We start from the raw sequence: 23,383 nt of genomic DNA on the forward strand, positions 1-23,383 counted from the left end.
ACTTCTCCCCCTCCCCAGGCTGGACCCGGCAGCCAATCAGGACAGAGGGAAAAAGCGTGAGGCAAGCGGGCCCGCGTGTCGCGCTGTCTATAAAAAGGGGGGGGCCGGGAGCGAGCGCGCTGCTCACTCGCCGCTGGCGCTCGCTGCGGAAGGACGTGCGTGAGGTGGGGGAGCGCGCCCAGTTGTCGCGCCCGCCCGTCCGCTCGTTCGCTCTCCGTCTTAACGGCCGCCGCGCCCCCTCCGCGCCGCAGTCGCCCTCTGGCCCGCCCGCCTGCCTCACGCTATGAAAACCAAGTTCTGTAACGGCGAGACCGACCCTTCCCCGCTCGGGCTCCTCCTGGGCTGCAGTTCCGGCGGGGGCGGCGTCGTCCTCCCCGCCGCTGGGCAGCCCCCCTCTCCGCTGGCTCACGCTGACCCCGAGGGGAAAGACCCCGTGGCGGCGAGCAGAGGCGGGGGCGCCTCGACCCCGCCCTCCGCGCTGCTGCTGCCGCCGCCGCCGCCTGAGGAGGAGCCGCCGCTCGACCCCCGGACGCGGCGCAGGGCGTATCTGTGGTGTAAGGAGTTCCTGCCCGGCGCCTGGCGGGGGCTGCGGGAGGAGCAGCTGCGCATCAGCCCCATCAGGTCAGCGCTGGGGGGGCCCCGCTGGGAGCGGGCGGGGCGGGGGAGTGCGAGCCGCCTCCTGGCGGAGGAGGGGCGGGGGGTGAGGCTCTTCCTCTTTTACTCCTAAATTAGTAATAATAATCATTATAAAAAAAACCCTTGCTAAATTTATTTTTCGAGAGGGGGAGGCTGGTTACCGCGTGGGGAGCGGCCGCGCTCTCTGAGGCGGGGGGGCCCGTGAGGAGGGCGCGGGGCCGGGGCGGGGGGGCGGTGGCAGGGCCCGTGAGGGGGGCGCAGGGCCTGGGGGGCGGCAGGGCCCGGTGCCGGCTGCGTCAGGCCCTCCCGGGCGGGGGGCGGTGGTGCGGGGCCGCCCTGCGCCGGGGGAGGAGCCCGGAGCCCGGCGGTGGGAGCGATGGAGCGGGCCGGGGCCGCCGCCTGAGGTAAGTGCGGGCGCGGGGGTCCCGGAGCGCGGGGTTAGCAGGTAGATGCGATGTATCGATGACGTGAGTCATCTTTTCGTATATATAGTAACAAGTGCTTGTGACTCAGCGCGTTGGCAGCAGGAATATGTAAATTGGGGATGTTCTAGAAGCCCTCTGTAACGTGTTTGAGATCAGGTTTTTTTTTGTATGAGCCCTATATGCTAGTTAAACCGATGTTAGTCCAGAGTTGCATTTTTACGGATTGCTTGTCTATTGTCCTAGTGATCATTCTACCTGATTAACTGTAGTCCCGTACAGTTTCAAAGGATATGGCTGTCAGCTTCTCCCTCAGTCCTGAGTTTCCTTTTTCCCAGTGTTTCTCCTTTTGTTGATACACAAAACACATGTGAATCTACCCCCAGTTAGGGCATAAACTGTTGACAAAGCTCTGATATGCCAGAGTATAATCAAAACCCATGGTGCTCATTTCTAAATATATTTTTAAAGCCTTGTTAACAAAAGAGCAACTCGCTGAAAGCCAGAGCAGATAGTGTTTGTCTTTTTAGATACTTTCTCCTCCCTTGACGTGATCATAGTAAGTTTATGAAGGGAGATAATTTTCAGAAGACCAATACAGTTCCTAGACAGTAGACTGGTCTGATAATATGCTTGTAATCTGACTTGCTTAATTCATTATTCATCCTTACTGTGTACTGCTGACTTTGGTACTCACTTTGTAAAGCATTGGGTTTTAGGGCAGTTATTCTTGAATTTCTTGGAAACTTCCCCTCTGAGACACCACTTCAGGATGGCTTGATGGTTTCTACATTGGGAGGAGGAGAGGATGGGCTGAAACTTAACACTTAAAACCATGCTAATTGACAGTTGCATTTATTTTGGCAAAAGTCTTCTCTCTGCTTTTATCTACAGTGAATGCATCATACTGGTTTGCTAATTGTAGTTTCACAAAAGTCAAGCACATGGTGTGTGTTCTCCAGGGTGTCTGTCAGTATTGCTGTTTTCACAGTGTTGGTACACATCATGTTCAGGAACAGCTGTTAGGTACCTGCGGTCACAGGGTGAGGGGGTCCAGGCCTTACTGTTTGCGAGCAAAGAAGTAGATTTGTAACTAATCGGAATGCAAATGTATAAGCACATCTAACTGCTGTGGCTGTGGTTTGGGGAAGGCTGTGGGAAGCTCTGAAAATAGGTGACCCTTTTGGAAGGACTTACCTCTAACTAATAATCTGTACCAGTAGACTACTGGGTAGCTTTATCTGTGTAAGAGTGAGATATGCGCTTTTGACCGTTCAACAAGCTTCTGAGTCTACTGACCTTCCAGTTCCTTTTATTGGGCTCCTGTAGGGTTTTCTTGATTAAAGGTAATGCTTCAAACTTCAAGTGCGTAAAACTATAGTGAAACTTCTGTTCAGCCTCAGTAAGACACTGCTGTTTGGCTGGAGAGGTATAAAAAAGAAGGGTTTCTGGACTTCCCTGCACTGTATGCAGGCTGAGCGTGTGTTTAAATAAGTAACATAACTGTACCAGCTCTAGTCCAGTATTTTTTGTAAAGTGAATTTCAATGTGTTTAAGTATAGATATTTTCACCAAAGTCTAAATCAGAGGCTTAGAAAAGGTGGTATTTTTTTTTAAACAGTCTAGCACAGTTTAAATGAAGCCAGAAATGTAGCTGGTATAGCTAACCAGTGTTCTGATTGCATCTGAATAGTCTGGCGTTGCTCTTTGTTTGACATCCTTTCCATCTGTCATTTTTGTTTCCCCCTACCTGTTCACCTTCATGGTTCAAAGTTACTTCATATCTCATGTCTCTAAACATCCTTCTTTGGATGCCTGCCAAGCCACCTGGTTTTCTTCTGTCTCCTTTCTTGAACATATTGTGCATCTGCTGTTTCACCCGATTTTCTTCAGATTTCTTTTTTTCCTTCAGTGATTGAATTTGGATATGTAGGCCGGCCCTTCTTCTGTGTATCATCTCCTAGTACATACATACAGATTGTCTACTTCATGGTAGCCTTTTTCTCTGGAAAGTCTTTGCTCTTTCCCCACTGAGTTGTAAAAGAACTCGGAAAAATATTTAAAAAAGCATAGAGAGGAGTGTCAGGTTAGGGCTGAGAACTGCATTTTGGCTACTGCAGTTTGGATCTGCCATGGATTCCTGGAATCAAAGCCCACTGCAAGGTAACATTATATACTTTATGTTTTAGGTGTTAAGAAAAACTGCATTAATTCATGAAGGAAATCACAACATGGAGTACTGCTATTTAAATTCTAGCGTTACTGCAGTAAGTTATGTAGCATGCTACAAGTAAAATTGCTTACTTTTTAAGTTTGTGCTACTTCATCCCTTTACTGCTAGCTACTGTATTTGGATTGTATCTGGTTTTGAAAGGTCTTTCTTTAATGGAGAGAGAGACAAGTTTTTTTTAGTAGTGCTGATTTGCATTTCTGTTTTGCAAATAAATAGAGTTTCAGTACTTTTTCCTCTTATAGTAGGAAAAGAGGTAATATGTAAAACCTATTGCAGAAGGGAAAATTGAGAACTTATTAATGAAGATACTGATAATGAAGAGGGTGCAGAAAGACAATGTAGTAAAGAAAATGTGGGCTGAGTAGACGGTGGTGTTAGTGGGCTAGTAGAAGAAAGAAACTTAGCTTCTGTCATCTAGTATCTACCTAGCTTGATAAATGCTGTCACTTTTTTCTGTAAGAACACCCTTGTAAAACAGTAATTATATGAAAAGTCAGCATGCCTATTTATATATAAGTTCAGGCTTATGCCCTGAACGATTGAAGCTAGGACTCCCTAGTTTGTCTTACCTCGTAAGATTCTGAAGGTGACTTCAGTTTTGACAAATGCATGAGCACTTGCTTTAAAATAAAGAACTGCTTTAATTGTAAAACTCAAAATTGAAAATGAGTGCCCAAGAATGACAGCATAAGACTTTATCGTCAGTGGTGCTGTGGCATAGGTATTCGGGTTAAATATTTGTGGCGAATCTTTGGAGCTGCCATCGCAGTGGTACTAGCTCTTAACTCAAACTTAGGGTTTTTGTACTCACTGCATGGTTTTAAGCTTATTCTGCTGTCTTGTTTGTGCAACCAAGTATATCTGACAAAACTCCAGCATCACTTTCTAGAAGTTCTGAAAATAATTAACAGAAATCTACGTCTTATCTTAGTTGCCTGTTACATTTTACTTCAGTTTCTTTGTAGCTTGAGCTGTAACTTGGATCAATAGATCTTGATGGTGAGTCATACATTAAGTATGAAGCTGCCAACTTTTTTATTGAAGGGTTTTGTTAGGAGTTATTGGTACTGTTGGAGAAATCTCATGTTAGGAATAGATCAGTTAATTTAGTGTGCCTCTTAAGTTCTAGAAAACGAAATGTGTATGCTCATCCAAGTTGGTTGATAAACTGACCTTTCTCTTGATAGAGGTGGCCTCAGCAACATGCTGTTTCAGTGCTCACTGCCTGATACCATTGAGACAGTTGCAGATGAACCACGGAAAGTTCTCCTGCGCTTATACGGTGCAATCCTGCAGATGGTGAGTATGGAGAGTGCTTTGGGAGTGGGTGGGTTACTGTTGCTTAATTGTAATATGTTTGGAGATCTTCATTTGTGACACACTGCAAGTGTGTGCTGCTTTATCCTTTTGGGAATGTGTTTTAGTGGTAGTGGGGTAGGTTGTTAGCTTAAGGCAGTTCTGTTTATAGTTTGTTACTGTCTAGAACTTGCACTCCTTTCTATACAGATCCTGACTGGCATGTATCAGCTGAAGGCTCATTTGCTGTCTGTTTGATCAGTAATGTTTTGTTTATGGTGTTAAGTTTGGACTGTGGTGTTTCAGAAAAGTTTGCTTCTGTACAGTATGTAGGGCTTTGGCATAACTAGCAAGATTGAAGAGACTAAACTGCTTAACTTTAATCTTGGTAGCACTTACGAATCTTGGACGTAAAAGCTGAAGGTTTTGTCAGACTTGTACAGTGCTCAAGCATATTATTAGATCTTGCGGGTAATTGTGTTGCTGAAAAATTTGATCTATAGTGTTAGAATAAAAATGAAATATAAACATCAATACTGTACAGCCATCTCATTCCAAAACATGCTTTCCTAAATGTGATATGCCTTGTAGCTGGCATAGAAGCTTAACCAGATGCTTGTTGAACTCTTCTAATGTTACTTTTCTTTTATTTGGTTAATAAAATGTAAGTAGCACTTAAATTTGTCAAACCTTAAGAGAAGCGGTTGGCAAATCTGTTTCAAATTGTAAGGTTTAACATAAAGAATATTTTGTAAAGGTGATCTCTTCTAAAGCTTGCAGGCTGCTATCATAGGACTGTACAGCAGATCTTCTCTTGCCCATCTCTGCTAGACAATTAATTATGTTGTAAATAATCATAAGTCTTTTAACCTTATGAAAAATTGCAGCTTCATAAAACTACATTTGGATGTTGGCAGTTGCTTCTATTTGACTTAGAGGGTCTGGTTTTATTATCCATTAATTTGGTATTTTCCAGTACTCAGTCACTAGCTCTGAATAACTGATCCAATACCTGCAGGAGATTGACTGTTCCTGAAATTTCAGCCCATTCTTCCTGCTTCTGCTGCCTTGACCAGACTTACTATTAAAAATCTCATTGGATACTGTTGCTTAACTGGCTTTAAAGTGTTCTTTTATTATACTATGTGAGGTATTAACTTTCCCCATGGTATCAGATTTTACCAGAAATATGTAAAAGATTCCAGTGGTTTGAAATGGCATGAAATGCTTGGCTATACCACTCTAGGAGTGTTGGGAAAGTTACTGTTAAATAAGAAAAGTGCGTAGAAGTTAGTTAAAACAAAGGGAAGACTATTTAAGCTTGAAGAGACACCAAAATAAAGTGAAAAAAATGGTGATGAGAAACTTTGGTTTTGAAATGACTCCTGGGGTTGATGCTAAGAATTTTTTCCAGAATTATTGGCGGCTTTAATGTAATGCTGACAATATGTAGGAGGCATGAGTAGGAACATGGGCTGTAAAACTGCTGTAGCGGTAGAACTTTTATTGCCCAATAGCTGTGAAGAAATGTGCCCTTTCCCTTATATTTCAAAGGAAAAGTAAAGTAGACCCTAGAATTTGGTTGCCCTCCCCATCCCTCAGGGATTTTTTTTTTAAACTTGCCTTTTCTGTGCCCCTGTCCACTGAAGAAATCAAAGTAAAATTTTGGGCTCTAAAATCAGAACTAATTCGGTTTGAAAATTGAAAGTGTGTTCATAACTTTCTAACCTTTCTGCTCTTGGTGTTGAAGGATCTTTTGAGATGTCTAACTTCCTTTATTTCCGTAGTGGCAGTGAAATGACTGCTCTTGTTGGTGCAGTTCACTAAAGGTTAAGTAAGCAGAGAAAGTCCCAAGGTAAAACTTTCAGATTGCATTGAGGTTCACAATTTTGTCGGCAAACATTTGTCTCTTCCAGCCCCTCTACCTTAAATGCAAGTTAAAATATAAGCAAACTGTTTTATTGGGGTATTTTGAAAACCTCACTTAGGATTCTTAAGAATTTCTGGGTGGCGTAAGCAGAGCCTTATGATGAGCCTGTTAAGAGGGAATAATTTGATATTTTTTAGTAATGTTACTTAAGTTTAAAGCCCTATAGAAATTAAGGGACACTGTTTAAGTAAGTTGAGTTTTGAGACCTTAAGCTAAAATTGCAACTTAATTCTCCATGACTTAACTGTAACTGCCACTGGGTATTAGTAGTTACCACTTGTTTGTTTGAGCCTTTGTAGCATGTTTTAACTCTTGTCCATTTTACTTTCTGTTGAAATTGGAACATAAAACAGTGATAGTATCAGCTCTTCTTACTTTTAGTATAAATACTGTAGATCTATAGCAATCTGCACCAAATTGTTGTATGCACAGAAGGCAAGCATAACTTAAATTTTGAATAGAAGTGAAAAATAGATACCTTACTAACTTAAGAATGAACAATACTGGCACCATAATTCTTTGAGCCACCTTTTTTAAAGGAACCTTTTTTGCAGTTTGAAAATAGCCCCAGTTTGCTTACTATGAATCTTGGAAGACACAAATGTCAGTACATGAAACTCATCCAATATAAACCATGCCAGTTGGCTAAAGCTGCCACACAGGGAAGGCTTTGTGCCTTCATCTGTCATAGCTGATATGTTTAAGCCAATTTTTTTGTGTGCATGACTGTTTTGGGGGGAGCTGGGGGGGAGATGAACTGAGCTGGCTCGGCCATTATTATGAATGGTCGCACTGGCATGGATGTTTAAAAAACAAGGACTTCTCTTGAGTATATCCTTGAGCAGAACTTTTTTTTTTAAGACAAGTATTTGTGCTTGTGACAGGTTAAATTACTAACCACATTAAAACTCAAAAGTTTGAGGCACAATGCAGATATGTTCTACATTGAAAAAAGGGAAATGTCCTACTCTGCTTCACTTATTCTTGCTCCAGCTTAGTGGCTAAATTTAAAGGGGAGCATTGAAAGTAAAACTTCCTCATGACAAAATGTCTTTAACTGTTGGCTATATCAATGTTAAAACAACTGAAACAAAAGGTTCTCCAACAATATGCCATTTAATATCCAGACTTTAAGATTGGATTTCATATGCAGATCACGCTGTAGTGTTTCTACTTAAATTCAGAACAACCAAAACTTCTCCCATCTTAGAAATGCTGATAGGATTTCAACATAAGATAGCATCAACAGAAAAAAAAAAGCTCAAATTAATGTGAATTTCTTGGAAGTTCACCTATCAAAAGGTAACTTGGGGATTGATTCCCATTCTTTTACACATGTCAAAAGAACCTTGAACTCTTGATTCACTGGGGCTCTGTTACTTTGCAACAGCCAAACCAAAATAGTGTATATAAATGAGGAAAACCAGTATACCTAATGTTCCTCTCTGGTCTCTCAATTTTCTATGTGAGCAGATGCAAAATAAGTATAAATGGTTGCCACAGTTCTGTGGTGAATCTTTTTCCATACCTGCCTTGCTGCCTTTTATTTTTTGTAACTAAATAAAATGCAGACTGCTGTGTAACTGTAATTATCAACGTCTTCTGTGGTTGTTGGTGTCCATGTCTGTTTGTAGCATGGAGTAACTACAAATCCCTGGCACTGGCAGACGGCTTGAAAGAAACCAAGCACCTCTTACGGGGATATATTTGTGTTGGGTGGAGTTAAGGGTATTCTGGGGGTAATGTACCACTTTAGTTGTATATGCATGTGTTCTCTGCTGCAGGCTTGCCCATGCGATCGTGCCTAGAGCACTCTGGTTTCCAGGTGACAGACACGATTCACGGTATAGTATGAGATCTCTGAAGTTGGAGCATTCTCTACAGCTTTCATTTTCTTTAGTACTGGATTTCATTGTTTAAAAATAAGGCTTAAGTAGCACCAGCTACTGTCTGTGCATCTGAATGTTTACAGCAATAACAAAATATCAAAGTACTGCCCCTTCCTTTCCTCTGCTCCCTCATAAGAGAATGGTAACTTGAAATGAAGAGGATTAGAGATGTCTTTGTGGCTTTTGTAGGGCTTGAACTGGAAATTTTTCTTTACATGCTAGATTCTAGGACTTCAGCAAATTAGTAGCAGTTCCTTCAGCTCTGGCAGGGATCAGTGATCAACAGCAGATTCTTAGAAGCAGAAATAGTTATCGCTGAATCCAAAACTGTTTGTTCCCATACCCTGAAGTTCAAATTGATGTCTTCCAACAGCTTCTAGAATTGAGAAGTTTCCCCTGCATAAGCTGCTTCTAACCTCTCAGGCAGTTCCTTGTAATGTTGTAATTCCTTGATTTGTCTAAATCAAAGTGTATTTTAGTATTTTGAAGTCTTGAAAACTACTAAAGCTGAGTAAACTCAAAAAAATGGAGTTACAATGGAAGATATAAATTTGTGGGCAGAGCTAAGGGTTATCTGGGGGGAAAAAGGTTGCAAGTTCCTCCTCTAGACAGAATTCTGTCAAGCATCATTTGGGACTTCTGATACAGAGCTCATCTTGCAGGTACAAGAAAAATAAATTTGGGGCGTTAGGGAGAAAATGGTGATGAACTCAATTTTCTATGTTAAACTACCAGATGTATAAACACTGTCTGGTCATTTTCTGATCACAGATCAGATAATGTGCAATGTCTGCCATCCTAGGACTTCAATCTTGTACCTGAAGCTTCCTGCCTTAAAATCAGTTCATATGATCACAAAGTAGACTCTTAACTTCAGTCATCTCTGTCCATACAGCTGTCCTCCCTTACTAAAATTGTAGTGAGCTTTCTTAATCTGCTTGGAGAATAAACCTTCCCACAATAAAAGCATCACTGAAGAAATATTGTAAAGAAATCTTAAAGGCTTAGAACACATGGTCCAGTTCTAGTTAATGCCTCCATGTAGAGAGAGTGATTAAAAACCTGCAGCAGTTATTCAATCATGCTCTTACTGTTGTAATTAAAATAGCCTCACTGCTATTGAAGTAAATGGCTTCCAGAATTGGGCATAAGTTGGAAAAAGCTGTTAGTTTATGGAAAAACTGAAGTTGTGATCAGTTTAGCCAAGAACACATGAACTAAATATGTACATCAAACACCTCACTGTGTGAGATGCTTTGCTTTGAACCACTGTTCTCATAGGTGATTGTTCAGTCAGAAAGCAATCAAATCCTTCCACTTTAACATCTTGGAATTAAACTCTTAAACTTCTGTTATGTAAAACTGCATCCTGCTTGCTTCATTCTCCTTGACCACGTGACCTGGAGACTTCCCTAATTCTAGGCTGAGTATATGGCCACTTGTGAAGACTGATCCTCTCCAAGCTCCCATTCATATTTGCAAGTTATTTAACAATTTACTTTGTATTCATTTTCCTCTGGACACTAATGCTCCATGCTGAGGGAACAGAAAAGAGGAAGGGATGCCACAGGAGTCTCCTTTTCTGATGACTCTGCAGTACACATCCCTAACTGTCTCTTTCTGATGGCACAGTAGATGCCATTAGGCTATCTCCGACATTAATTTGAGGTGGACTCTTAGAACTGGCTAGCTCTTTATACAGTATGACTTACAGAAAGTGGATGCCGGTTCAGGTTCTAGGGAAAAGCCCAATCTGCTTACCTTCTGATGAACTGAACCATTCTGAGAGCACCATTAATCAGGAAAGACTCCTGGATGGTGAGTAACTTTCTGACTGTTCAAGAAAAATCTGTAAGTGGTAATGATGTAGGACATGCTTGTTCAGAGAAGCCCTCTGTAAATGACTTTAATACTATTGAGTAGTTATGCATTTAGCTTTAGTGAATATGTTTTGACACTATTAATTTCCTTGAAAGGAATATAAACTAATAGTAGTTTTCATATTGTCTTGTTTTAAACTTACTATCCTAGTGGAATGGGAAGTACTTGCTGAAAGACCATCGATTCATGTTAACTATACTTCTTCTATAGCTTCTGAAATATTGTAACTGCATAGCTTGTGTAAATCATTAGCTTGTTGTATTGTACTTAAGGGAGCTGGTGTTGCTTAACTGTATTCCATTAAGTTCATATTTCCACCCTTGTTTTGGACATGTTAGAGCTGTGGAACAGAAAGGTATGCACATGGTTCTATGAATCAAATGTTTTTGTTCAGAAGGTGGAGATGCAGGCTACCTTTATGGGCCTCTAAAGCTAGTCTGGTTTAAACAGTCAACGGTGGAATTGCAACATAAATGGCAGCCACAAACTGTCACTAATTCTAAGCAAATATTTGCTTTCTCTTCTCCTTACCTTCAAGCCCTTTAAAGGACAAGGTTTTTATTACATCTTGAATTTTAAATGTGCAGCTCTATTAAAAGCATGTGCCATTGAGAGCTCACTTGCTGAGGGTATGGTTTGATACTCTTGAAACTGCTTTGTAATGACTGTTCATGATCCAAGCACAATACATTATGCATGGAATTCGTTAAAGTTTTGCTAGTATACTGCAGTTCTGAGACACCCTTAGCTTATGTGGGCATTTCATTTGAAGAGAAATCTTGAATTTGTGTGGCCAGTGGTACACTGTACGTATATCCTAGGCAGATACTCCAAGGAAATTTAGTCACAAGAAATTTGGAAAATAAGGTAATAGAAAAAAGCAAGTGCTTTGCAAGCTTCATCATGTGCCTCTTCTAGTAGTCCTTCTAAGGCTTTTGTGTCATCTCTGTAACGTGTCTCAAGTGCTTTAGCTGCAAGCAGAGTATCATCCTAGATGTTGTGCAGAGGGACTTAGTTACCTCAATTAAAAATAAAACTGTTCCTCTAAGCTTATGATACATTGAAACCTTGTTTTGAAATACTGGGAAGCAATAACAACATACCTGAAAATCACCTTTCAGGCTATTTACGGGAGTGGCTTGGTCTCAGTGGCACATCCTTTTGAAAGACTTTGGAGTTGTTGAAATAGTGTGGTGGTCAGAGGTCAGATGGATACTAGTGCTGTAGCTGTCACAGATCAAGACAGTGTTGAGACATCTAGTTAATTGTAGTTGGCACTTCTACTCCCTTTGTTCTGGTGGTTGCAGGTTAATCATGTTAAATTTCATCTTCTCATTGTGTTTGCTTTTTCTCATTCATAGAGGTCCTGTAACAAAGGAGAGTCTGTACAGTCTCAGAAGGAAAATGACTTGCAAGTGAGTAATTGAATGTGCTTATTTCGCAGAATTCTATAGATGATAAATTGTGGTTATCCTGCTTCTAAACAAGCAGTTATTCCACCTGGTATCTGGGCTGTGCTTCTAGAAACTGTAAATAGTAATAAAGAAATCTTACTTGCTTATAGAAGTAACATTATAATGTGTGGACATCTATACATAGTTTGGAAAGATTTAAGCATTCCACCTTAACAAGAAACACTCCCCAGTTCTACCCTCAATGGTTTCTTACCATTTCTAACATTGGTATCAGTACTGCTGTTTTGAATACTAGGCTCCTCTTCCCTTAGTAGAGGAAGACCAGTACTCTGCTTTACCTAATCCCTATTTTATAATACAGTGATGAACTTCTCTGAGGAAACTATGTGAAGCTGGAGAGAACTTCCTCTTGAATATGAGGTGTTTCTGATTAGCATTGTGCTTAGATTATCTGTGTTCTGCGAACTGTAAAGTTTTTGCATTTGGAACCATTTCCGCTCAAGCAGCATAATGTTTAGCTAAGTGCAATTTTTCATAAAGTCATCTGAACAGAGTTTAGTAATTCAGTTTTCTATCCTGGCAGTACTTTTTTCAGTAAGGCATAGCACTGCAGCATGTTAGCCAGATGCTTTTCTTGTTACGTACTATTGTTTTTCAGTTCTGTAATGGTTTTGGCAGCGCTGAGGGAGAAGTACATTTTACTTGTTTGATAAGTGCTGCTTTTCTCCCCTTATATTTTCTGCCTTCTGGGAATGTCATCTGAAACAGTTTTTTGGGATTTTTGGTGGTTTTTTCTGGTGTGTTGAAACTGGTTTTAAAATTGCTGTTGTTGAATGACTGCTTTTGAAGTTTTGTTGAACTTCCAGTTTAGTTTATTGGAACAGCTTCAATCAGTTGAACCAAGACTGAACTGAAAAATGTACTGATTTGATTCCTCAGTTTTCTTCAGAGAGGAGAGGTGGAGGTGGTTTGGTTTCTCCCGTGCCCCAATCCAGTAAAAGTTCCTAAAACTATAAAAGAAGACAAAAATCCAAACAAACCCTGGCCTGGTGCCAGCAGCTCATGGAAGTTTGCAGTACAGGAAGCAAGGCTTTGAACTTCAGAACTGTCTTTGTTTGTTGCGTGAAAATAGTGATTTTTATGCTGGTAGGTTATTGTTTTCTGCTGGTAATCTCATAGTGCTGGAACTTCACGGTTAGATCAGTGTACTCAAGAATTCCTGTCAGGATAAATTGGTTAATTTTCTTGAGTCCAGATTAAAATTGTAGGTAGGTTTGATCAGAGGAGTTAATGTCATCCTTTGGGGAGAAGAATATCATCTGGGTAGTAGTAAAATGTTCTGCTTCACTAACAAAAGCAGTGTAGCTGTTCTGAGCTGCCTGGTGTTTGACAGCTGACTAGAGAGGGATGGTTTTCCATCAGCTCATACAGCCTTTTTTAACAGGGATTATCCACGTTTGTTCTTGGCTCTGCTATACTTGGGGATAGTTTTCCTCAAAATACTGCGTTTCTTGTATTTTATAGTGAGCTTTTTGTCAAAGAATAAAACAGAAGTCAGTTCCAACTGGAATACAGACGGGCTTTTGATCTCTCCTTGCCTGAATGGGAGTTGCATACTGGTAAAGTCTTGTGAAGAGTGTTCGTAGGTTTGAAATGCAACGTTCAGCTCTAAGTATTCATTTGAAAGTGTGAGTGATCAAATTTTATCCAGAAGCTTGTCTTAGATGTAGCCATGAGCACCTGTATTTATCTGATAAAATTGAGTCTCAGAGCTTCAAACAACAGTTTGTTGTCTTGCCAGTAGATTGCAAAGTATTTGAAGACTTTGAGATAGACAATTTACTTGGCTACAGTGCTTGATTCTTTAAAAAAAGTCATTAGATCAGCATTTTAACTGGAGCATTGTATACCTAGGTATGTTCAATGTCCATATGAAGGATGCTATAAACTTCAGATGTCCTTTAGTAGTTTATTCCACACCCATACTTGACAGTAGTGTGTGGAGTGGAGAATTGGTAAAAGGTCTGTCAGGTATTACAGAGGGGAAAGCTTTGTGCCTGAGATACATAGATAATCTATGAGCTCTGAGATGCAGAGCTCTTGTTGGACTTGTTCTCAAATGACTGTTCTGTTACAGTAGAGGAAGCTTTTTCTGGTGCTCTAACCTTTTTTCCTTATTTGCCAGGACATTGAAACTCAAATATTCTTGTACTGCTGTTTTTAGATAACACTTACCTATACTTCTTAATCTTGAAGCAGATCTTTCATGGAGACATGCTGCCATCCTTGTAAACTTCTGTGTAAGCAGTGTTAACAAACTTGTGATCCTGTAGTTGTGGATTATCTGAAAGTTCTAAATCTGTAAGCCCTTCTCAAAGGACAAGGGCTAGGCAGGTGGCATGGCAGGAATAACCCAGAAGTGCGCTGCTGAGTAACTGGAAATGTCACTGTTTTTCTAGTTGTCACTTCTGATGTATTAAGGGGACACCTTAAGGAAGAACGCTTCTTTGGCACTTGCTGTCTTTCAAGTATCATGAGTTGGTTTCTCAGTAAGATGTGAAAACAAGGAACTGATGACTTAATGGGGACAGCCAATAGGATTGCTGTAATTGGACTTTTAAAATGCCCTGGTGTTGTACCAGGCACAGACAAATTCAATATTGGCTAATAGAGTAGACATTCAATAACCTATATCTAATTTGTGTTTTGGTGCTTGGTGTTAGCCTTCAGAACTGAAATCAAAAGTTCAGATGTGTGGTGGCGAGGGCATGCGAAATAATCAGAAGCAAATATTTTTGGTGTGTTAGTTCTGCTTTGAGGAGTTGAGATGGGAAAACAGGACATGTATGCAATACATTCGTATGCAAATCATCTTAAACTATCAGTTGATATTCTTGCTGCCTCTTGTACCTTTTTTGAAGTTAATGCTTCAGCACATAGTTACATGAGTATTTCCTATGCTTCAATATGAATTTCTTGAAGAAACCAGAATAATAGTGTGGGCCAATAATAAAAAAATTCAGTGGAACTGCCTGGAGTGTACTCAAGAGTGGAATTTGTTTACAAAGAGTTATTTACTGTCTGAGACCGCAGTGACTACACTAACTCAGGAGTCTGAAATATCTGAGAACGTTCTTAACTTTGTGCTCTTAATTCTTACGCTTCTAAGTGTCCTGGGCCAGACTTTGAGATGAGTTGCTCAAAAGTAGGCAGAGGCTTAGCAGACCTCTAGGATTTAAGTACAGCTAGATTGTGGTTAGCATAACTGCTAGAAGTAGTGATTCATACTGTGGCTTCTGTTTGCTTACAGCTAATCTTAACCATCAAGGAAGCTATACTTAAGTGATTTTTTAACTGTATTTGAGATGGATTTCATGTATCTAATAACTATTAAACATTCAAATGAAAAGAACTGTCTGCTTGTGATCATTATGGGCTGAACTTATTGATGGAAGGAGAACCTTGAAGAAAAATTATTGAAACTTGAGGTATCTTTGGAGGTAGAAAAGGAATAATGGTTATTCACACACATGTTCCTTAGCAGGAGTTTACATTGGGGTTTTTGTTTCTTTTTTTTTTTTTTAAAGAAAGGAAGATCTAAAATGTGCTTAACAGAAACAAATCCTAAGTTGTCATTCTAAATGATAAATTGGTTAGTTCAGTTGTTCACTTCATCCATTTGCATAGTTAAAATGTCCTTTTGTGAGGCAGTGTTCCAAAGTGTGTTAAAATAGCCAAGGATAATATTTATAGTTCCTGTGCTGTGCTTCAGTAGGATAAACTCCTTCAGGAAATGAATTTGCAGAGTTCCCACAGGTTAAGGAGGAGAGGGTGTTTTGGTTTTTGCATAGCTTTCCTTCAACCTGGCCCACCAACAGGACCTGCTGTGTAATACAGATTTTGCTCCCTAGCTTTACATGTGAAGGCAAAGTACTTGTATTGCTCCCATGCTGTGAGTTGTTGCTAGTAAAAAAACTTTGGTTAGTAAAATGTTGAGTCGTCCTCCTAAAGTTAACCCTAAAATTTCTCACTTTGTAGCAGTTTAGCTATTGTGTGTGCTGAAGTTAATTTCTGTGTGAGCACCAACTAATGCTTTAATTTTTTTCATAGGGGGCAGAAGCCATGGTTCTGGAAAGTGTTATGTTTGCCATTCTTGCAGAGAGAGCTCTTGGCCCAAAGCTGTATGGAATCTTTCCACAAGGGCGACTGGAGGAATTCATTCCCGTAAGTCCTGTTCATGATTAGTGGGCTGCTGGTAGCTGTTCTAATTGATCATGACAGGAAGGTCTCCGGACTGCCCAGAAAGGCAGGGATGTGGGAATGGAATACTTGGCAGCCTGTAATAATTGCTAGCTGTAATATGATACAGTTACAGTGGGTGTTGGAGAGCCCAATTATAGCTCTTGCCAGCGAGGGATATCTTAAAAACTCTTCAGCTGTAGCGGAGACTAATAAATGAAGATAAAAAGCCTGTTAGATACCAAACATAGCATTGGAAGCTATGGAGTAACACTTTCCTTTAACAGCAACAAGAGCAGATGCTTTTGATGTTCTTAAATATTTATACCCAATCAGCTTTGAAGGTATTTTTAGTGTGAGATGTGATATTCCCCAGGTTTTGATCTAGAAGAGAATTGACTTAAGTCATGTGTAAGCTAGGCTGGCTAACTCTGCTTTTGCAAAGATAGCAAATTTGTCAGTTCATTTGGGTTGAAAATTGTATTGCTTGAGTACAATGCTAGAATTTTGTACTATACGATAGACTAATGCTAGTGTTTGTAATGAATCACACTTTGTAATTATCAATTAACTGTATTTTAAGAATACTATGTTTTATTACAGAGCAGGAAACTAAGTACTGAAGAACTAAGCTTACCTGATATATCTGCTGAAATAGCAGAGAAGATGGCTAGATTTCATGGCATGAAAATGCCATTTAATAAAGAACCCAAGTGGCTTTTTGGAACAATGGAAAAGTAAGTTATGCAATACTTTATGGAAAAAGGTGACCTGTTGTAATTTTGATAAACAGATCGTTCCTCCTGAATGTCTTGAGAGCACAAGTTCTCACTGTACCTAGGAACTATTTTGTAGTTACTTGAGGAACTTAAATTACCTTGAAGAATAGTAATGCTTTCTGGAGTAACTTTTTTTTAAGACTTCCTTGATTTTAGTTTAAATGTTATATTAGTATGGGAAGACTAATACACTTAGTCATAAATGCTGTACTATTGTTGCTATTTCTAACAGATATCTAAATCAAGTGCTGAGGATTAAGTTTACCAGAGAATCCAGAACTAGAAAACTGAACAAACTCCTCAGTTACAATCTCCCCCAGGAAATGAAAAATCTGAGGTAGGCTTATTTTGTCTATCCCTGTCTTCAAATTTGCACATTTTGAGTATGGATTTTTTTATACTTGTTCAAACACATCATACAATGTAATACCCTGTCTTTATTTTTCTTTACAAGTTGGGGGTTCTTTTTGGTTCTGTAACCAACCTGAGTCTTGGGGCTACCAGTTGATCCAATCAAATTGCTGATCAATGAAGTACAACTTTGTTGTCCTGATCTTGGGCTCCTAATTGAAAAATAGGGCCTTGCTAGAAATGAATAGTGCTTCAAATTCTTAAAACAAAATCCATTCTTTACTTCAAGGTGAACTGAGCTTAGTGATTTCTCACTTATAAGATCCTATGTTACTGTTTTCTAGAGCTATGCTTGAAGCTACTTCATCACCAGTTGTATTTTGCCACAATGACTGTCAAGAAGGTAAGCTGCTAATATTTCGTGACGTTGTTCAAGGATGCAGTATGAAGCCTTTGCTGGTCACTTGTTTGCTTTCTGGGGTGTAGTTGTGTTATCAAGGTGCTGACCTGAAACGGTAGCCTGTGCACTCCTGGTGCACAACAGTTGCAAAGCAAAGTGAATTGGCTTCAGCAACCCTTCAGACTAATGAAGAGAACATCTAGTATCATAACTGGATTAAGCCAAATGTGTACACGTGCTCTGTTAGTGGACTGATTGATGGTGGGAGCCTTGAGTCTTTTCTGTTAAGACTGTACCTTTCTTAGCTGTCTGCAATATACACGATCAGGGTAGGATATACTTTAGTCCTTTTAAAAGAAAGATACTGAAAAAGTACAGTGAATGGTGAAAATGGAGACTAGGGTAGTTTGACTCGGCAGTTCTCAGCTTGTATTGGTAAGAAATATCAGGAGAACTTTATCCACATTTTTTTTTTTCGTGTGCTTTCTTTGGAGTCATGGGGGGAGTAACAATTTTTCTGAGCCAGTTCTCTGTAAACAGTTGAAAAGGAAGCAGGGCTGAAGGTGTTGAGTGTGCCATGTCTGTGCTCCCTGTCACCTGTACAGTGGGTGAGATGGGCAGAGCTGGAAGGATGCTGTACTAGGACCATATGCAGGGCTGGTTTGTTCTCAGGAGTCCCAGCCTTGTTAGCTAAGGCTGAGGAACTGGCCTGGAAGAGGATAGCCCTGAAGGATAGGTAGGCATGTAAGGATAGGCAGCACGAGGAAGAAAAGGCCACTGATCTGAGGTCTGAAGGGCTAGTGGTGGAGTTCAAGGTCTCACTGCTGGTGTGGAAAAGTCTGGTACTGGAGGAGTCAGGTAGGACTGGGGCAAGCTTTGGAACCAAAATTTCCAAGGTGAGGGTCGGAGGTTGAAATACTATGACTGTTCAGTTGGTGCAAAGGTGTGACACAGAAAAAAGATGCACCTGTGGAGAGGGGGCGAGCTACTGCTGAAGTTGAAATTACTCTAAATTTATTTACTAGTTGGCACTTGACAGAAGCAGACTTGATGCCTTTCAGAGAAATTATAGGGACTTAAGTGAATTGAAAGACAGGTAAAGCTATCTCCCTGATATGATACAGTGGAAAAGACTGAGCTTTTCCGTAGGTACTGGTTGTGCCACATACTAGAATAACAAAGTGATCAGTCTGGCTTTCAGGCTGCTGAAAAGCAATTCCTGTCCTGAGTGTTCTGTGATCAGTGATAGGGCTATGCAGGTATGAGAGATGCTGCATAATTTAGATCTCAGGCTGTGGAAAGAAACAATTCAGCAAGGGCTACTAAGGCTGACAGTGTCACCTGAGTTAGCTGCAAGCTAAACACCAGGGAAGCGGGACCCTTGGAAGAATGCATCTACCTCTGCCTGTACAAAAGAAAACTTTTCTTTCAGTTTTACAAGTTTTATAGTGTATACCTCTACTTCCAATGAGCTGCTATACAGCCAGTGCAACTTGGGTCTTCCTGTCGTTCTTCTGCGCAGATGTAAGGGATAACTGGGATTATCTGAACAATGTTTCTTAAGATACAGTATTTCTTTTCTCTAATTTTCCTGGGACTTTATTAATATGCTGTATTATCTTTAAATTTTCAGGTAATGTCTTGCTTCTGGAAGGCAGAGAGAATTCAGAAAAACAGAAGCTGATGCTCATTGACTTTGAATACAGCAGCTATAATTACCGGTAAATCACTTTTTATATTCAGCAGGAAGGTGTATTACTTTCTGCATGCTACAGTGAGAGCAAGTGCTGCACTACTGATTATCAGTCTATTCTAGTGAATTATGTTCCGCTCTACTAGCGGTAGACAGCAAATATAACTGGTCAAAACAGTTCTGGTTCTGATGGTGTTGAGTATAGGTATACAGCAGTCAAAGTTGTTGGAGCTCCTTGGTTGTCCAGACTAGAGGGCTTGTGTGTGCACAAATGGCTTCTTGCTTGCATTGTCAAAATTTCTTTCTAGTGGGGAGGTGAGAAGGATGATAGATTGTGTGTGTGTACATATGTACGTGGGGCAGGTTTTGCATGTTTTCTTCAGTCCTTTCAAATAGCTTTCTCATCTGTGCAGATGAGTAATCCTATGTTTTTCATGTAACCACATAGTGAAATGCTTTCTGTTTTTACCTCAGTCATCTAGTACCTGTTTTTAAGAATGATGTAAGTGTGTGGAGCCATTGGGATCATTAAATGTTAGCATAGCTGGAACATAATGGAACCCTGAATTCCAGTAATGAGGGAGTAGGATATGTTAAATACCTTGAGCATGACGTTTTTGCCTGCAATAATGCTAGAGATATCTGACTTTGTGCTGAGATGTAGTGTGTACTCAAGTATTTAACTGCCTCCATTGGTATAAGACTTTGTAGCAAAGTCTAGTATTTTCATGTAGCTGATAACTTCAATTCTTAACTGCCCATCCTTACTAATAGAATTTAATGACTTGCAAAAAAAGCTGTATTCTAGTCATCAATTCTCTACCGAGTTTAGCAAAACTGCAGTAACTTATAAGCAGCCCTGTACTACTAAACTTGATTTTAGGTTTGCTTAAGCAAAGCCAGAATGCTAGTATGCAAATATTGAGATGCTCAGTGTTTCTGCCTCTTTCAGAGGATTTGACATTGGAAATCACTTCTGTGAATGGATGTATGATTACACGTATGAGAAGTACCCTTTCTTCAAAGCTACTGCTCTTAAATATCCTTCAAAGAAGCAACAGGTAGGCACATACAACATAATGAATAAAATGCCAGCGTCCACACTCTTCAAATCCTGACTCTCTTCCAGTTCTGTTTTGAACTTTGTCCCAAGACCTTTCCTTCATGACTTTTTTAAATATAACACTTTGCGTAATCCTGACTGCCTTTGCTTTAAAAATCACAGAAGCTTCATAATAGCTATTCAGGAAAGAATATTTTGTGTGCCATGTAGCTATCCACCACAAAGTCTAATAGCTGTGGACTGCAGCTGTGAAATTAGTTGGCAGTAGCAAAATGTCTGTTGTCCCTAATATGGCTTTTCTTAAACCAGCAATTAGTAGAACCACCATTAATCTTAAAGCTAACTCCAACACTGTTGATGTCTGCAAACTTACTGAAAGGCCTGCTTAGTTCTTTCTGAAAGAAGCAAATATGTCTTGAGATGAAGAGCTGTAACTCTTGTTTACTTGCCTTCCAGCTTCATTTTATCTCCAGTTACCTGTCTGCATTCCATGACGGCTTTGCAAAGCTGAGCAATGAAGAGAAGTCCAAACTAGAAGAGGAAATGTTGATAGAAGTTAACAGGTAGCTTGTCTTTCACAGCTGTATCTTGAAACTTCCCCTGTGACACCTATACTTGCATACCTCACTGGGTGGAGAAACTTCACCCGAGAGAGGTGTTCATATATACTAAAGGAAGATCTGTCCATTGTAACCTTTAGCTATGTGGTATACGCTGTTAGTGGAGTAAACAAAACACTGTTCCATGGGGAAGCTATGGAATTACTTTTATAATGTGATACTTAGAGGTGTGGACATCCCCAAATCAGGGAATCCTATTCTAACAGGGTATTGAAATAAGATGCTGTGACTTAGCTGGATATTTGAATAAACATAGTCTTGTAATTCCAGGTTTGCGCTTGCATCGCACTTCTTCTGGGGTCTGTGGTCTATTATACAAGCAAAGATCTCATCTATTGAGTTTGGTTACCTGGTAAGTTATTTAATCATGATTCCATGTAACTAAACATGTATTCTAAGTAACCTGTGGTACGTTATCAGAAAGGAGATGAAATGGCCTCCCACAGCAGCTAGTATCTTCTAAACCTCTTAAAATCAGTTTGTTACTGGTTTGTACTCTTAGCATAAGAATGCAAGCACCTAAGATGATGATAACTTCAGAAATTCTTCCCATTATTATGTAAAGAGACTATAGCCTTAAGTGTTAGGCCTTGCAGTGAGATGATGTCCTGCAGTGAAGTATTCTTCTGCAGTAAGATCCTGTTCCGGTGGGATGCTAGCATGCACTAAGTGTGAATTTGGAAATTGAGAACTGGGTGCCCATGTAACAACATGTTGATGTTCGGTGTGCAGCAGTATCAATGACAGGTAGCTTGTACTTGAGAAGGGGATCAGTGTAACTCCTGATAAATGTTTAGTGTACTGTAAAGTGATATAACTGTCAGGTACACTGAATATCCTGCAGGAAACACTGCAGAACCCAGCCTTTTTAGTTCAGGTTTTTTCTGACATGCTGGCAGCAGCTAATAATGTTAGAGTTGAAATAAGGTGGGAGAAAACTTTTTAAGAGTCTGGAACACCTCTGGAGAGAGTATCCTTCCCAGACAGAGCTAACTAATACATTGAGATGGTGGGCTAGGGAGGTTAATAACTTCATTATGCTTCCCTGTCCCAAGAAAGAAAACTCAGCTGTGTTCACTATATTGAGTGCTGAATGTCCCTTACTTCCGCAGGAATATGCGTTATCCAGATTTGATGCGTACTTTGATCAGAAGAAGAGGCTGAAGGTGTGAATGTGGGAGGAGTGGCCTGCTGGTTACTGTATGAAGAGGGCAGCTGGACAGAACTTAGACTGTGCTTAGGCTACTGTATCTCTAACGAAGGTGTCACTGAATTCCAGTTCCTTGGAACACAGGTGTACAGTACTGAAGACTGTATAAAAATGACTTGTTTACAGTTTCGTAAATACTTGGAATGAGATTGGGAGGCAAAAGTAAAACACAACAGTGCAATATCTTTAAATCTTTTTGATCTAGAAGGTATTTTATATTATGGGAGAAGCTTACACTTCAGTGTCAATACCACATGCATCAGCAAACAGTGTTACTGTGAGTACGTTTTCAAGGGGGGTGTTGGCATTATGGTTTGTAAGCGGAACAGTTGTAAAAGATGATTCATTGTAGACACTGCCTCTTAATGAGAAAGAAAAGCAAAGGAGACAACTGTTAAACTGTGAAGTAGGCTTGAAATCTTACTGTGAGATTAGGTTCAACATGCCCCATGAACACTATCTTCAAAGCTGCTGATATGTTACACTGCTTTAACCATAAAGCAACTAAACACACTGAAGCAATATGCTTTAAAGTGTTACCTACATATACATGAATGTTTTTCTCTTAAGCTGGTGTGCCTGTGAAGTATGAATGAACTTTGACCTGGACATTCTGAAGGAGTTTGTCTTGAACTGTTCATTCCATGTCCTTCAAGAACATACTTTAGCCCAGCCTGGTTGTCTCTTAAAATGCTGTGTCCTGCACCGGGGGTTCCGTGGGCTGGCAGCACTGGGAAGAGTGCCTTGAATTGCTCTAGCAACTCCCCAGATAACTGGATTGGCATTGACAATACTTGTAATTGGAGCTCATCTCTCTTCTTGTGTTGCCACAGTATATGGCTGTAAAAATAGCAGAGCCAAAGACTGCGGAGAACACTTCAGGAAATTGCTGTTCTGCCTGTCCAATGCTTATGTGGCTTGAGAGGTGCTTTTCTTGCACCTTCAACTTTCACCGTGTTCCAGCAATCCAGTGAAGTGGAGTGTCTTGTGGGGAACAATAACGTGTATATTGAAACTTGAGTATAATCTGTGTACATGTCATGTAAAGATTTCTTTAGATTTTTGGGAGCTTGTTTATTTTGAATGTTATTTGTTTGTGCTTTCTAACACACTGTATTATAAATAATAAACTTCTAAGCCTACCCTTTTTGACTTGTATAGCAAATACTGTTCCAAGCAGCTCAAATGCACAGCATTTCATGTACTGTATAGCATAACTTGTAAAAGCTGTCATCTTATTCTCTAGTATAGAGAATAATTTTCCATACACTCTATTAATACTTCATAATAAATATAAAGCACTTAAAAACATCATAGTTGATACTC

At 40.2% G+C, this 23,383-nt stretch overlaps 2 protein-coding genes across 5 annotated transcripts in view; one reads left to right on the forward strand and one right to left on the reverse strand.

The window, feature by feature from the left end:
* Positions 1-451, reverse strand: part of LOC308070882 (uncharacterized protein) — a 37,347-nt gene extending 36,896 nt beyond the window's left edge. The window contains exon 1 of the transcript XR_013930892.1: positions 317-451. The gene's annotated coding sequence lies outside the window, so the exon portion shown is untranslated. The remainder of the gene's footprint in view (positions 1-316) is intronic.
* Positions 128-23,369, forward strand: CHKA (choline kinase alpha). 4 transcript variants are annotated; one of them, XM_080405561.1, is made up of 12 exons: positions 129-621; positions 4,479-4,590; positions 11,649-11,702; positions 15,813-15,926; positions 16,545-16,678; positions 16,953-17,057; positions 17,416-17,474; positions 19,105-19,192; positions 20,117-20,225; positions 20,684-20,790; positions 21,118-21,199; positions 21,960-23,369. In XM_080405561.1, the coding sequence occupies exons 1-12, from the start codon at positions 284-286 to the stop codon at positions 22,017-22,019; spliced, it is 1,362 nt and encodes a 453-aa protein (XP_080261687.1). In that variant the 5' UTR covers positions 129-283; the 3' UTR covers positions 22,020-23,369. The 4 variants fall into 4 exon arrangements, with proteins under 4 accessions (XP_080261688.1, XP_080261687.1, XP_080261689.1 ...); XM_080405563.1 differs by lacking the exon at positions 129-621 and adding an exon at positions 903-1,040; XM_080405562.1 differs by lacking the exon at positions 11,649-11,702 and having other exon boundaries at positions 128-621.
* The last annotated feature ends 14 nt before the right edge of the window (positions 23,370-23,383 follow it).

Source organism: Falco punctatus (genome assembly GCF_963210335.1).
Source record: "Falco punctatus genome assembly, chromosome: 10".
NCBI lineage: Eukaryota > Metazoa > Chordata > Aves > Falconiformes > Falconidae > Falco > Falco punctatus.